This window comes from Artibeus jamaicensis, unplaced genomic scaffold (assembly GCF_021234435.1).
Source record: "Artibeus jamaicensis isolate MK-2021 breed Jamaican fruit bat unplaced genomic scaffold, CSHL_Jam_final contig_1803, whole genome shotgun sequence".
Classification (NCBI taxonomy): Eukaryota; Metazoa; Chordata; class Mammalia; order Chiroptera; family Phyllostomidae; genus Artibeus; species Artibeus jamaicensis.
The window spans coordinates 5,737,725-5,752,776 of NW_026521356.1; the positions used below are offsets into that span (position 1 = coordinate 5,737,725).

The following is a 15,052-nucleotide window of genomic DNA, read 5'->3' on the forward strand; positions in this document are numbered from 1 at the left end:
ATGGGCTAAGGATTGTGAAAGCAAAAAGCCCAAGAGTAAATGGTTCCAATCCTATTTCTGCCCCAGACCAGTTATGTGACCTTGAGCAAGTCACTTTTCCCATTTGGGCTTGTTTTCCTTCAGCGAAATGTCAGACTTGGCCTTGGACTTCGTGCTGGTTTTCAAATCCTGCCACTGAGGAACACTGGGGTTCTATGACTGGGTCAACACGTTCTGCCTCCTCGGTCAAGCAGTAGCAGACTTAAATAGCTCCGATTCCAGGGTTTTCTCCCACAATGTTTTCTTAAGCCATTAGCAACCACAACTAGTGCTGTTGGCTTGTTTGACAGCTCGGGGTCACATATAACACAATGAATGAACAGTGGGAAGTGCAGTGAGTGGGAAAACCTGAGGAGGGGTGACCAGATTGGTTTGACAGTCCTCTTGTGTCTGCAGACGTCATGGCATGGTTTTGTATGACACATCACTCTGGTTCCAGCTGCATTTCAAGGTTCTTCATAGAGGGCCCTGGAACTCCCTCGTGCCTGTAACCCAAAGACACTAAAGAAACGTCGGCTCAGTGCCTTCCAAGGACCTCCCCTGTGCTCATCCTTCATTTTCTCAATGGTGCTTTGCTAGCTCCTCAGACGCAGTCTCTGATGAATACCCTCTTCGGGCAAAGCATCATGATTTATGTTCCTTAACTCAGACAATGTCCACAGAATCCTCCCAAGAGACTCACAGGGTAAAGACTATTACAGTTTTTTTTTTTTTTTTTTTTTAGAAACAAGTGCCTAGTTTATGTGTTCATTTCTTCCATTTGAAGTATTCCTGGATGACACCCTTGGCCTGAGTCTCTTTGCCATAGTCCTCAACCACCACACAGTGCAGCCAACCACTCTGCGGGGTTTCCCACTCTGCCGATTTTACAGAGGCCTCTCCAGCCCCCGGCTTCCTGTTGTCATCAAACTGAATTAGATGGTCTTGGTGTTCAGCAAAAGGGCCTCCACCAACTTGATATATTGAGGCTCATCACAGCTGGATGTGCACATAAAGGTGGGACTGGAGCTTGTCTAAGGCTTTGGCGGCTCCGTGAACTCCACGTGCTGTGCCATCGTGGAGGAGGGGGTCTTCAGCACGTCCTGTAAAGCAGTATGAGCACGGTTACTCCCCCAGCAGCAGTGCCTTCGGGGCTGTGGCAGTGCATTGTGGGTGGAGCAGAATCTTGAACACACCCAAGCCTCTGCCTCTGGCTGAGAAAAGAGGTTATATTCATTTTTACAGGTGAGGGGACTGAGGCTCCAATAGGATAAACGGCTTGCCCAAGGTCACACAGCTAGTGACACAGCTGGGATTTGAACCTGAGAGTCTGACTCCAGAGCTCTCGCTCTTCCCCAATATACCTGCAGTCCTCTGTCATTAATGCTGCCACCAAAGATCTTCAGCTCTCCTTTGGACACATGGTGAGATTGACCTCCCCCATCCCCTCGGCCAGTGAAATGAGAGCACAAGTGGTGAGCATCACTCCCGGTGGAACTTTGAAGAGCCAGTGACCACTGCCACGTTTCCTTTGCCTTTTCCAGGAGACGCAGAGACACAGTGGGGAGTCACCCGCAGCCTGGATCCCTGGGAGATGATGACATGAGACAGACGCTTGCCTTTCTTCCACCCCACACATACCGATGGACACACAGTGTGAATAAGAAATAACCTTGATCACTTTGAAGCAGCTAAAGTTTGGAAGTCATTTGTTACTGAGGCATGACCTAGCCCATCCTGAGTAATCCAATGTTATACTATCTTTTGTTGATTACCTTTGGCCTCAGTCCCCGAACTTGCCTTCTCCCTGGAGCTACCTGAAAGGCTTGGCTTCACATTGCAACTCCAACGGCAGCAGCGACAGAAGAAGGGAGTCGTCCCCTACACAGGGACGTAGGGGGTGTTTGGGGGGCGTGTCCAGCGTTACCATGCCCTAGCGCAGGGGTTATGCTGGATGAAATCTCTCCCCAACCCTGGAAGGCCTGAACAGACACTGCCCCTCAGGCTCCTCTCCCACACTCATTTATTGGCTCTCCTTAATTTTATTCCCCATTATTAAAGTAGGAATGACTGGTCCGGCAGGAGGAGGGCCGCACGCGCATCTCCCGGGGGCACTGCAGGCTGACTATGACCTTGCAGGCCTGGATCTGAACCTCCTCCTCTGGGTGGATGACCAGGGCGAGCAGCCGGTCTGCCAGTCGTGACTCGTCCCCGAAGAGGGCTTCGTGCAGAGACTGCTCGTTGTAATGCCACTTCACCGCACGGTAGTGCGGTGTGTTCCGACCCTCGCTCAGCCGCTCCGCAAACACTAGGACTTCGAACAGCAGGCTCCCCGGCTGCGTGGCCTGGAACAGGTTCAGGAAGTTGGAGTGCACCTGTGGTGGGGATGGAGCGAGGATGGGGATGAAATCTAAATCCAAGGCAAGCCCCAAGGTTCTCCTTTCATCTTCCTATTGCCTCAACTCCCCGATGTACTTAAGTTTCAGATTTAACTGTATGGGATTTTTTAGTTTTCATTATCATTCTCTAACATAACTACACTGTGGTTCTAAAACATGAGTAATTTGGTAATAAGATTGATTCTAGGAAATACATTATCGCAAACTTTAATGTGTGGTCAATTTTAATAAATATTTGTGTGTTTGAGGGGAATGTGCATTTACCAATTATAGAATGTTCTGGGTATGTCTGATGGCTCAAGCTTATTTTAATTATTACCAGTAAATATACCCTTAACTAGTTTTAGGTTTTTATCTGTTAATTGCTGGAAGAGTAGTTAAAATCTTCCAAACCTTCCACTGTGGTAGTGGACTTGTCCATTTTTCTTTATAATTATTCAACTGTGAGAAAGAAGGAATTGCTGCCATTTGTGACAACATGGGTGGACCGTGAAGACATTGTGTTAAATGAGATAAGCCAGACAGGGAAAGACAAACACTACCTGGTATCACTTTTATTTTTATGTGAAATGTAAAAGAAAAAAGTCAAACTCATAGAAACAGAAAAAGTGGTTGCCAGGGGTTGGGGGTGGGAGATATATTTTAGGTAAGACATAGTGACTCTAGTGGATAACACTGTATTATTGAAATTTGCTAAGAGATTAGAACTTAAATGTTCTCCCCATCCCAAAATAAAGATGAGAGGTGATGGGTGTAGTAATTGACTGGATGGTGGGAATCCTTCACGATGTACACATAGTTCACCATGATATATATGTTAAATATCTTATGATATTATCTGTTAATTACACCTCAATAAAACATGAAAAAAAGAGAAAAAATTCTCTTACAATTCTATCAAGTTTTGCCATCCATATTTTGGGATTATATTATTAGGTTCATATAAGTTTAGAGTTGATTTATCCTCCTGAAAGATCAGTTATTATATAGTGACCTTGTCTATTCCTAACAATGGTTTTTGTTATTAGTAACTTTTCCTGATGTTAAAATAACTACATTAACTTTTGTTTTGTTACCTGTGTTCCTGATTCTCAGCATTTAGAAAGCCCTTCAAAGATCTCCCTCCCAACAAAATTCTTTTTTTTAAATTTACTATTAGAGAGAGGGGAAGGGAGGGATGAATAGAGGGAGAGAAACATCAACGTGTGGTTGCCTCTCATACATTGGTGGTTACACCCCCCAACCAGGGACCTGGCCCGCCACCAAGGCATGTGCCCTGACTGGGAATCGAACCAGCAACCCTTTGGTTTACAGGCCAGCACTCAATCCACTGAGAAACACCAGCTGGGGCCCAACAAAATTAATTCTGATTCTACTGGGATAACAGAAGAAAGAGTGGTTTTCAATGTATCCAGAGCAGAGGCAGGAAGAGGAACAAGACAGTCTTGTCAGGGGTAAGTCTGCCTGGAGAATCCACAATTCTTCCTTTCCTAGCATCTGAGTTGGCATCCATCAGCCCCTCATCACTTCCCTTCTCACCTGGCAGTTGAGAATATCATAGAGAAGGTCATTCTTCTGTGCCAGGTAGCTCAGCAGTCGTATGGCTTGTACCTAAATAAAGGAAATAGTAAAGCATGAGAAGGCAGGTGAGTCTGGGCCTCCTCCCTCTAGATGCTGTGCCAGGGCTGGGCAGGAGGGCAGGGCCTGGGCCATGGCCTTGAGGCACCTGTGCCAGGATATAGTCCGACTGAAGAATCTCCATCAAAGCAGGCATCACCCGTCGCAGCTGTGGGTGCACAAAGTCAGGCAGTGGAAGGTTGTTGAGGAGTCTGAGGCCTGCAACATGCAGGTCTGAGTCCCAGATGGTGGATATCAGTTCCAGGACCTTGATGAAATGTTCCTGGGGGAGGGAAGAAAAGAAGAGTCTGCTTTTATCTCACGATCCCCAACGCTACCCAAGCCTCTGGCTTCACACTTCATATTTAAGACTTAAATATAAGCCGTGACACCATTAAAGTCCTAGAGGAGAACATTGGCAGGAAAATTTCAGATATTTCACGCAGCAACATTTTTACTGATATGTTCCCTAGAGCAAGGAATATAAAGGAAAGAATAAACAAACGAGATCTCATCAAAATAAAAAGTTTCTGCATGGCTAAAGAAAACAGTATTAAATTAAAAAGACAACCAACTGTATGGGAAAACATATTTGTCAATGATACCTCAGACAAAGGTTTAATCTCCAAAATATACAAAGAACTTACATGACTCCACTCTAAGAAGACAAGCAACCCAATTAAAAAATGGGAAAAAGACTTGAACAGACACTTCTCCAAGGAGGACATACAGAATATCCAGAGACACATGAAGAGATGCTCAATATCGCTAGCTATCAGAGAGATGCAAATTAAAACCACAATGAGATACCACTTTACACAGGTCAGGATGGCTATCATAAACAAAGCAACCAACAAAAAATGTTGGAGAGGTTGTGGGGAAAAGGGGACCTTAGTTCACTGTTGGTGGGATTGCAGACTGGTACAACCATTATGGAAAACAGTATGGAATTTTCTCAGAAAAATAAAAATTGACCTGCCTTTTGATCCAGCAATTCCACTGCTAGGATTATATCCTAAGAAGCCCAAAACATCAATTTCAAAGAACCTATGCACCACAATGTTCATAGCAGCACAATTCACAATAGCCAAGAGCTGGAAGCAACCTAGGTGCCCGTCAGTAAATGAATGGATCAAAAAATTGTGGTACATATACACAATGGAATTCTATGCAGCAGAGAGAAAGGAGCTCCTACCCTTTGCAACAACATGGATGGAGCTGGAAAGCATTGTGCTGAGTGAAATAAGCCAGGCGGTGAAAGACAAATACCATATGATCTCACCCTTAACAGGAAGCAAAACAACAAAACAGACAAGCAAGCAAAATAAAAACAAAGACACTGAAATAGAGAACAAGGGGACGGCGAGCAGAGGGGAGAGGGGAGGGAATTTAAGGGGAAAAATGGGAGGGATTTAGAGAAACAAGTATAAAGGACACATGGACAAGAACTAAGGGGGGGTGGAAATGGGAGGGAGGTGGGGTGCATGGGGCGGGGTGGGCTGGGATGGGAGAAATAAACAGAAAACTGTACTTGAAAAATAACTAAATAAAAATTAAAAAAAAACAACACTGGTTATAAGGATGCTCCAGGAACTCAGGGGAAGAGGAGATGAACTCAGAGAGAACTTCAACAGCATAAAAAATGACATGGAAACCATTAAAAAGAACCAGTAAAAAATGAGGGATATACTAACTGAAATGAAGAACATTTACAGGGAATCAACAGTAGAATGGATGAAGCTGAGTGTCAAATCAGTGACTTGGAGTATAAGAAAGCAAAAAACACCCAATCAGAACAGCCAGTGGTTAGGGCTGATTTGGTGGGGAGGACAGAATTTCCGATTCTTTTTATTACAAATAAAAATAATCCAAAAAAAAATAAGAATCCAAACAATGAGGATAGTGTAAGGAGCCTCTGGGACAACCTCAAGCACACCAACATTTGCATCATAGGACTGCCAGAAGGCAAAGAGAGAGAACAAGAAACTGAAAACTATTTGAAAAAAATAATGACAGTAAACGCCCCTAACATGGTGAAGGAAACAGACATACAAGTTCAGGAAGCACAGAGTCCCAAACAAGATGAACCCAAAGAAGCTTATGCCAAGACACATCATAATTAAAATGCCAAAGATTAAAGACAGAGAGAATCTTAAAAGCAGCAAGAGAAAAGCAGTTAGTTATCTAGAAGGGAGTTCCCATAAGACTGTCAGCTGATTTTTCAAAAGAAACTTTGCAGGCTAGAAGGGATTGGCAAGAAATATTCAAAGTGTTGAAAAGCAAGGACATACAACCAAGATTTCTCTATCCAACAAAGCTATCATTTAGAATCATAGGGCAGATAAAGAGCTTCCCAGACAAGAAAAACCTAAAGGAGTTCATCATCACCAAACTCTTATTATATGAAATTTAAAGGGACTTATTTAAGAAAAAATCATAAATATCAACAGTAAAATGTCAGTAAGTACATATCTATCAACAACTGAATCTAAAATACAAAATAAGCTAACAAGAAGAACAGAAACAGAATCATAGATATAAAGAAAGTTTTGATGATTGCCAGATAGGATGCGAGTCAGGAGGATGGGCAAAAAAGGTGAAGGGATTAAGAAGTATAAATTAGTAGTTACAGAACAGTCATCTGGATGTAAAGTACAGCATAGGGAACAGAGTAGCCAAAGAACATATGTTCATGACTCATGGACATGGACAACTGTGTGGGGATTGCCTAAAGGAGTGGAGAGGGGGCTGGGTAGAGGGGGGCAAAGGGGTAGAAATTGGGACACCTGTAATAGAATAATCAATAAAATATAATTTAAAAATAAAATAAAATTTAAATATCTATCAGCAATTAAGCCACTTTTTACCACCCACCTTCTACCAACCTGTTTCAAGCCACTGTTCTCTCATCTGATTTCTGCAATAGCCTCCTGTCTCCCTGCTTCCACCACTCCAACCCCATATTTGTTTTCAGAACAGACTTGTTAGACATGCCACTCATCCGTCCAAGAGTCCCTAGTTCAGCCCTGACTAGTGTAGCTCAGTTGGTCGATTATTGTCCTGCAAAGCAAAAAGTTGCTGGTTCAATTCCTGGTCAGCACACATGCCTGGGTTGCAGTTTGGCCCCCAACTGGGGCACGTATGAGAAGTGACAAATTGAGGTTTCTTTCCCTCTCCTTCTCCTTTTCTTCCCCTCTCTCTAAAAATAAACAAATAAAAATATATTTTAAAAGAGTCCCTAGTTCATTGAGGTTTTGTAAAATCTGAAGTCCTTACAGTGGATTTCAATCCAATACGATCTTCCCCCATTATTACTTTGGCCTCATCTATTCTCTCCTTTGCTTCCACAGTTCCCATCACAATGGCCTCTTAGCTATTCCTGGAACATGCAACATACACACTTATTCTGAGGTTCTTGCATTGGCTGTTCCCTCTACTTAGAATGCTCTCACTCCTTACTCATAGCTCACTCTTACCTCCTTCAGGACTTTCACGTCACCCCAGTGAGGCCTTCCCCGTCCACCTCCTTCAAAACTTCCACAGTCCTCCATCCCAGTCTTTCTTGTCCCCTATCCTTTTTCTCCATACCACTGTCAGATGTTAACACTTTTTATTTTCCAGTAAATGTGAATTCATAGGAAGTTGCAAAAATAGTACAGAGAGGGCCTGTGTGCTTTTCACCCAGTTTCCCTCAATGGTCACGTCTTCCATATAATACAATATTGAAATGAAGAAACTGGTGTAGGTACAATATGTGTATATAACTCTACGTCATTTTATCACACATGTAGATTCATGTAACAGCCACTGCAATCAAGAGATTCCACCAGAATTGTCACATCGCCACAAAGGTCTTCCTTGTGGGACCCCCTATAGTCCCACTCCTCCCCACCGTATCAGCCCTCACCACTGGCAACCACGAATCTGCCTTTTGTCTTATAATTTTGACATTTGGAGAATGGTGCAGAAATGGTATACTTTGTGACCATCTGAGATTTTTTTCACTCATTATAATGCTCTTGAAATTTATCCAAGTTGTTGAATACATCAATCAATAGTTCACTCCTTTTCATTACTGAGTAGCATTTCATGGTATGAACTACCAGCTTGTCTAACTATTTATCTAATGAGACACATCTTGGTTGTTTCATTTTCAACTATTACAAACAAAATTTCTATAAACAATTATATACAGGTCCATGGGCAAATTCAAGCTTTCATTTCTTTAGGATAAATGTCCAGGAGTGCAAATGCTGCTTTGTATGGTAAGTGCATAGTTATATTTTTTGTATAGTTCGATTTTTTAGGAAACTGCCAAACTATTTTACATTCCCATTGGCAATGTTTGGGAAATCCAATTTCTCAACATTTTCGCTAATATTTAGTGTTGTACTTTCATGTGCTTATTTGCTACCTGTATGTCTTCTTCAGTGAAATATCTCCATGTCTTCTGCTCATTTTCTAATTGGGTTATGATTTTTAATATTGAGTTTTGAAAGCTGTTCATATAATCTAGATATGAGTCCTCTGTCAGATATGTGGTTTGCAAATATTTTCTCCCAATATGTAGTTTATTTTTGCATCCTCTGAACAGTCTTTCATAAAGCAAATGTTTTTGATTTTGATAAAGTCCAATTTATATATATATTTTGTCTTTTTAAATAAGAAGTGACTATTTTTAAAATATTTTATTTATTTATTTTTAGAGAAAAGAGAAGGGAGGGAGAAATGGAGAGAGAGAAACATCAATGTGTGTTTGCCTCCCACGTGCCCCCTACTCAGCACCTGGCCCACAATCCAGGCTTGTGTCCTGACTGGGAATCGAACTAGTGACCTTTCGGTTTGTAGGCCACCACTGAACCCATTGAGCCACACTGGCCAGGGCTATACATTTCTTTTATAGATCGTGCTTTTTGGTGTCATTTCTACAAACTCTTCATTAAGCCCCAGGTCCCAATGCAACTATAACATCACCTCCATCCCAGCCTTCCTTACCAACCTTCTTGATTATATTTTTCTCGGTAGCACTTGTCACAGTTTACGTATTTGTGTGTTGCCTGCCTTGCCTTGCCTGCTAGAACAGAAGTGCCACTGGTGCAGGGATTTGTCCTGTTCCGCTCACTGCCACATCCCCAGTGCCTGGCACAGTGCCTTCGTGCAACGTGCGTGCTCAGGAGACATTTGTTGAATAAACAAAGGGATCTTGGTCTCAGAGATGCAAGACGCTTGGACCTAGAGGTATTACCCAAAACAGGTAACCGCGCAAGGTATACCTTTGTGAGCCGTAAAAGGGAGACAAGAATCCTAGAGGGAGGACCACAGCATTCCCACTGGAACCCTGCTCCCCCCTGCCCCCACCCCTGGCTGTCTCCTAAGATTTGAAGGACAGTGGAAGTTAGCAAGTCTAGGAAGGGGTTTTGGGCAGAGAGAACAGCAGGAGCAAAGGTCAGGAATGAGAGAGCATGAAACATACCGTGTAAATGGCTGGGGTTGGGGCTAGGAGGTGGAGAGTCTCAAGAAGCCAAGCATGAGGGTGATGGGATCAGATCCCTCTGGAGAGATCTGACTTAGGGAATGGGGATGAGCTCCATTTTGAATGTGTTGGGTTAAAGGGCTGTCTAAATGGAGCAACTGGCCACGGTCTGGAGGTCAGGGGAGCCCCAAGCTGCGGACAGAGATGCGGGAGAGCACACCTAGATGAAAACTGAGGGCAGGGGGTGGCTGTCCTTACAGGGAGAGAGGAGAAACAGGGTTCTGGTCCTCAGGACACAGACCCTGGGGAGAGAAGGGACAGTGATGCCCAGGGGCTTGTGAAAAACACAGCTCCCCTGTTGAACTGCACTCCGGGTATGGGGCCCGACACCTTCATTTCTAACCAGCTCTCCAGGCAAGTCTGATAATCTTGAGAGTCACAGACTTTGGGAAACAGAGCGCTGGGATGGAGAGGAGCAAGGAAGTGAAGACCTCAAGACCCTTTTTCCCCACAAACAGTTTGATGTCAAAAAATTAAAGTGTGGAAATAGCAAGGGTAGGGAAGGAAATGATGCCATGAGAACACTCAACAGGGTTGGTGGAGGGTGCACACGGATACAACCCGTCTTGAAAAGCTGGGCACCTTTCCACCCAGCCATTGCACTCCTGCACGCAGGCCTTCCTGGAGGAAGTCTCCCGCGTCCCTGAGAGAGATGCGTATACAATGGTCATGGCACGAAATGCAAACTACGCAAATGCCTACCCGTGGGCAAGTGGATGAATAAAATCACAGTGGGAAAGAAGGAAATAGAGCTACCCACAGCAAGAAGGTTGAATCTTTCAATGTTGAGAAAGAAAAGGCAAACCGTACAATACAAACGTCATACTCCCAGATACAGGAAGCTTAAACATTCCAAACCATATTTTACCCATTCACTGATTGTCTACCTTGCCCTGCTACAATATAAGATGATCCACGCAGACATGGTACAACTACGAGGAAACCAAGGGAATGATAAACAAAATTCAGGGACATGATTGCCTCCGGCGGGGGCTGGGGTTGGGGAAGGGCATCTAACCTATTGGTCATGTTCTAGTTCCCAGCCTGGGTTCTGGTCATTCATGTTTTATTCTATTGTTATTCTTTCTCCTGTACACATATAGTGTTTTTAAGTTTTAAATACTTCACGTATTTTCAATTTGGGAGAGGGAGACCATTTGTTAGAAGTTTGGAGGTCGAGGAAGAGATTTTTCTTAGTTGTGCTTTTGTAAGACGGGAGGGACTCGAGCCTGCTGAGTACAATGCGAGAAGCAGAAGCAGCACAGCAGACGGGACGACCAGGAGGGGCCTCACGGAGGGGTGGGCTCCCAGATGCAGAGTAACATTGACCGCGGACAGGAGAGAGCCACGTTCTCATGGCGCCAGCAGGAAAGGATGGGCGTGGAAACACGTGAGGCTGAGGCCTGCTAGCAGGAAGCTGGGGAACGGGCGTCTGGCGGGCTCCGTCTCTACGCAGCGGCAGGGGAGGCGGCGGGGCCCAGCCGCCACCTCTCACCAGCACTGCCCGCGGGCTGTGGTGTGATACTACATCTGCTCTTGGTCCCTGGTTCCGGACACAGAGCTCCTAAAATCTTGCAATTTCCTGATTGGAAGGTCGATTGCTACTCACAGTGAGTCCCTTTCTATCACCCTTGGGCCTATGCTAAGGAGGTGACTTGTGGCACAACCCCAGATAGCTTCTGGATGGAGGCTGGTGGCCAGAAAGACCAAGCCATGATTAGAGGGCTGAGACTTTTAGCCCTATCCCTGACCTCCGGGGAGAAAAGGAGGGATAGAGATTGAGTTCAATCTCCAATGGTGAGTGATAAATCAATCATTCCTACATAATGACACCTCCAGAAATACTCCCAAGTGACGGGGTTCCGAGAACCTCTGGGCTGAGCACACAGAGGTGCTGGGAGGGAGGTGTGACGGGAGAAGGCGCGGAATCTCTAACCCTTCCCCCTGCTTTGCCTCACGCATCTGTTCCACTGGCTGCTGCTGCTCAGCTGTATCTTTCATAATAAACCAGTCAATGTAAATAGCATTTTCTTGAGTTCCGAGAGTCGTTCTAGTGAATTATCAAACCTGAAAGAGGGGGTCATAAGACCGTCCAAATTTATAGCCGGTCAGTCAGAGTTAAGCACAGGGACTTGTGACTAGAGGCTGGAATGGGGGTGGGGGCAGTCTGGTGGGGCCGAGGCCCCATCCGGGGGGTCTGTGCTAGCTCTGGGTGATGTCAGCATTGAGTAGTGGAACACCCAGCTGGTGTCACAGACTTGGTTGGTGTCAGAAAGGACCTCAGGGGACTACATTTGCACACTTGTTTCTAAGGAATAAACTACTTTGGGGTTATGAACTCAGACCCAGATGACTTCTGGAATGGGACCCCTTACCCTATGACTGTTAAAGAAGCCATGGACAGCAGGCACTTGGGTATTTTGCCCCACCCCTTGCCCCTGGGCTCACCTGAATTTTGAACCTAAATTTTCTGATGCCAGAGAAAGCTTTAAGCGTGTTCAGAGCTTGGATTTTGACACTGTTGTCCTTGTCATCCAGCATGGTGCCCACCAGTACGATGTCCTCAGTGGTACAAGCAGAGGCCTAGGGGATGCGGGAGAGAGGAAGAGGCAGAAGTGTCTATCCTAGGCCTGTCCCCACCCCCCCATGTCACCAAGATCTCTCAGCAAAACCCTCCCACCAACATCAGCCAGAGAGAAAGGTCCCAGGACACAGCCTGGCCAGCCAAGGGGTCAGCGGGCAGCCGTAGCACCCAGGGGCCGGGCTGACGAGGAGGGCCCTCCCACTTCCCTTCCCTCACCTCCGCCTCCAGCAAGTACACGCAGCGGGTGATGCTGTGCAGGATCATGCTCTTGGCGTACTCATCCTGTTTGCACTCCAAAGAGTTGAGAAGCCTCCGGAGCTCACCTGAGTCCCGCCCGTGCCGCTCTCGCTCAATTGCCAGGCCTAGACAGCCAACCCAGCCCTGCTCAGGCTGTGGACTCAGAAGCAATGAAAGAATGGGGTTGGGAAGAGGGGGAGAAGGGCCTGGGGACAGAGCTGTCTTGCCTTTTCTGAAGAGGTGTCTTGCCACATGCAGGACCACCATGTCCAGTTGAACAAGGTATGTTCTGCACAAGGTATCATACCTAACGCTGTATCATTCATATAATAAATGTTACAGCGTTTAATATTTACTACCACAATTTCCTGGCATATGCTGTAACATGCAGTATTTCATAATTAGTATATGGCAATGATATTCCAGCAGATGGCAATGCAAAGTCTTGCAGAAGGAGTGCTTTTTCAATTCTCACAGTGGCATCCTGGAAGCCAGAGTGAACGCAGATTATAAAGGCTTGCCAGATGAGTCCCGGGGACCCCGGAGGTGCTATCCGCTACCCAGGCACCCTGAGCTAGGGTGGGTTTAAGGAAGATGGAAAAGAGAAAGGGGAAGGAGGAACTTGAAGGAGTCACCTTTGGGCCCTCCCATACTGGAGGCCTCGGGAGCAGGTGGCTCTTGGGGCTGAGCCCTCTCCCCAGGGCCCGGACACTCACGGGCGATGCAGATGGGTGAGGCGGTGCAGAGGGGCGGCTGGCATTTTATGCCAGATCTGATGGCCTTGTAGAGCAGGTAGATGGCCCCGGCACCCGTGGCCAGGCCCACTACACTTTTGCGGATGTCCAATTGCCCCAGGCACTGCTGGACGCTCTTGCCCATGTCCTCAGTGCTGCCTTGCACCCAGGTGGGAGCTAGGCCCGAGGCACTGGGTGAGGGCCTTCCGGAACCAGAACTCTGGCAGGGCCAGGAACCAGAGTCCCAGAATCAGAACCCAGGCAACAAAGGACATGGGAGAAATGGTGGGATGGAGGGTAGTTGGGAAACAGAACAGAAAGAGGTGCTTGGAAGGAAAGTTTAACTTAGAGGCTGTAGGAGATGAAGGTCAAGAGACCACAGGTCTAAAAAGTCTAGGGCAGGAAGGATCTCCACATCCCATCTTCTTCAGGGGCGCAGGTTGGTGGGGCCCCCTGCAGGCGGCTCTGGAGGCGGCCTTTCTTCCATTAGAGGGCAGCAGAGGCCCAATTTCTGGGCTGGGCCTTCGGAAATTTCTGAGGGGGGTGCTTCTCTGGGACGTGCCCACTGGCAGCCCCGGTTCCCTCTCTTCCCGCCCCCCCCCCACCCCCGTCTTCCTTCCCTTCACCATAGATCTACTGCGGAGCCACAGGTGCTTCTGCAGGTAGGGCCCCCTGAGAAGAGGGACACATCTTATAACTTTATAAAGTTATAAAGGGTCCTGAGGCAAACCCATCATCTTCTAGCATATGCATGTCCTCCTATAATGTATATTTACTTAAATTAAATAAATATACCTAAGAGACCCAAAACTCTCAAGGGCAGTTGCCTGCACTCCAACATCCAGCACAACCCTGCACTTAGTAGGTGCTCAAGTCATGACTGCTGTCATTCTTTGAGGACTTGAAGGCAGAACAGTGACAGAAAATCTGGATGCAGGGGGCCCCAAGCCCATTTACCAGTGTGACCCCAAAGGAGGAAGGGACTGCCCTTGCCCGGGCCTGCATCTGTAACCCGAGGAGATCCAGACCTACCATTCGGAAACCCCGGGGTTAAAACTCGGGTAGGTCTGTGCCTTTAAAGCATGGGGGCCTAACTTTGTGAGTCCCATGTTCCAACCCCCCTGTTCCAATCCACCCCTACTACCACCGCAGAGCAGGAAGAGGCTTGAGGCCTCCTCTGGACTCAGAAAATGCCACCAACCTGGAGATGACAGCCCACCTTGGGAGGCCTTGGTCTTCCCCACTAGGCTGGGGCAGGTGAGACCAGACCCTTCTCTCCTCCACACCCCATGTCTCCACATCTGCTAACTTCACCTTTGGTACAGAACCTGGTTCATGCCCAGAGCCAGCACCGAGCATGGCTGTACCAGAACAGGCTTCACCTGCCTGGCTGTGAGCTCCTGTTGGAAGGCTCTGGGTCCCGGGCTGCCCCGGGGCCTTGCAAGAGGTGGAGAAATAGGAAAACAGCCTCCGAAAGGATGATGCAGCCAGCCAGGCCTGTCCACCCAGAGCCTCCGCCATCATACCCAGCTTCCTGCAACACTCTTACATAGCCATTCTCTTCTTTGCTCTCTGCCATCTTTGGTCCTCCTCGAGTCACTTCTGCCCATGCAGCCCCATGTAGCCTACCCCTACACGGGCTCCCTGCAAGGAGAAGAGGCCTCCACGGGCCTCCTCGTGGCCATGGAACCAACTATCACCTCCCATGAACTCCAAGAAGGGAACACCTGCCTGATGAGGACTGTTTTAGGTGCCAAGGTTACCCTGGTAGATCTGTGGATAAATGAGGTGTGACCCAGAGCAAATGGCCTCACCAATCCATGGATTTGATTCTACAACCCTCACATCCTAAGCAAATGTGGCGCCCATGTGTTCTTTAAAGGCCTCCAAAGGAGATCTCTTTCTTGGCTCTATCTAGGCTCCTTCTTGT

The 15,052-nt window shown here is 46.7% G+C and overlaps 1 protein-coding gene and 1 pseudogene across 1 annotated transcript; both read right to left on the bottom strand.

Annotated features, from left to right (window-relative positions):
• Positions 1-786: 786 nt before the first annotated feature.
• Positions 787-1,186, bottom strand: LOC119050037 (40S ribosomal protein S12-like; annotated as a pseudogene).
• Positions 1,187-2,042: 856 nt separating this feature from the next.
• ARMC12 (armadillo repeat containing 12) lies at positions 2,043-13,372 on the bottom strand. The gene is made up of 6 exons (XM_053671339.1): positions 13,105-13,372; positions 12,368-12,513; positions 12,016-12,150; positions 4,144-4,317; positions 3,957-4,028; positions 2,043-2,393 (listed from the first exon to the last, which is right to left on the bottom strand). Exons 1-6 carry the CDS (start codon positions 13,265-13,267, stop codon positions 2,061-2,063), a joined length of 1,023 nt encoding a protein of 340 aa, XP_053527314.1. The 5' UTR covers positions 13,268-13,372; the 3' UTR covers positions 2,043-2,060.
• Between the last annotated feature and the right edge of the window lie 1,680 nt (positions 13,373-15,052).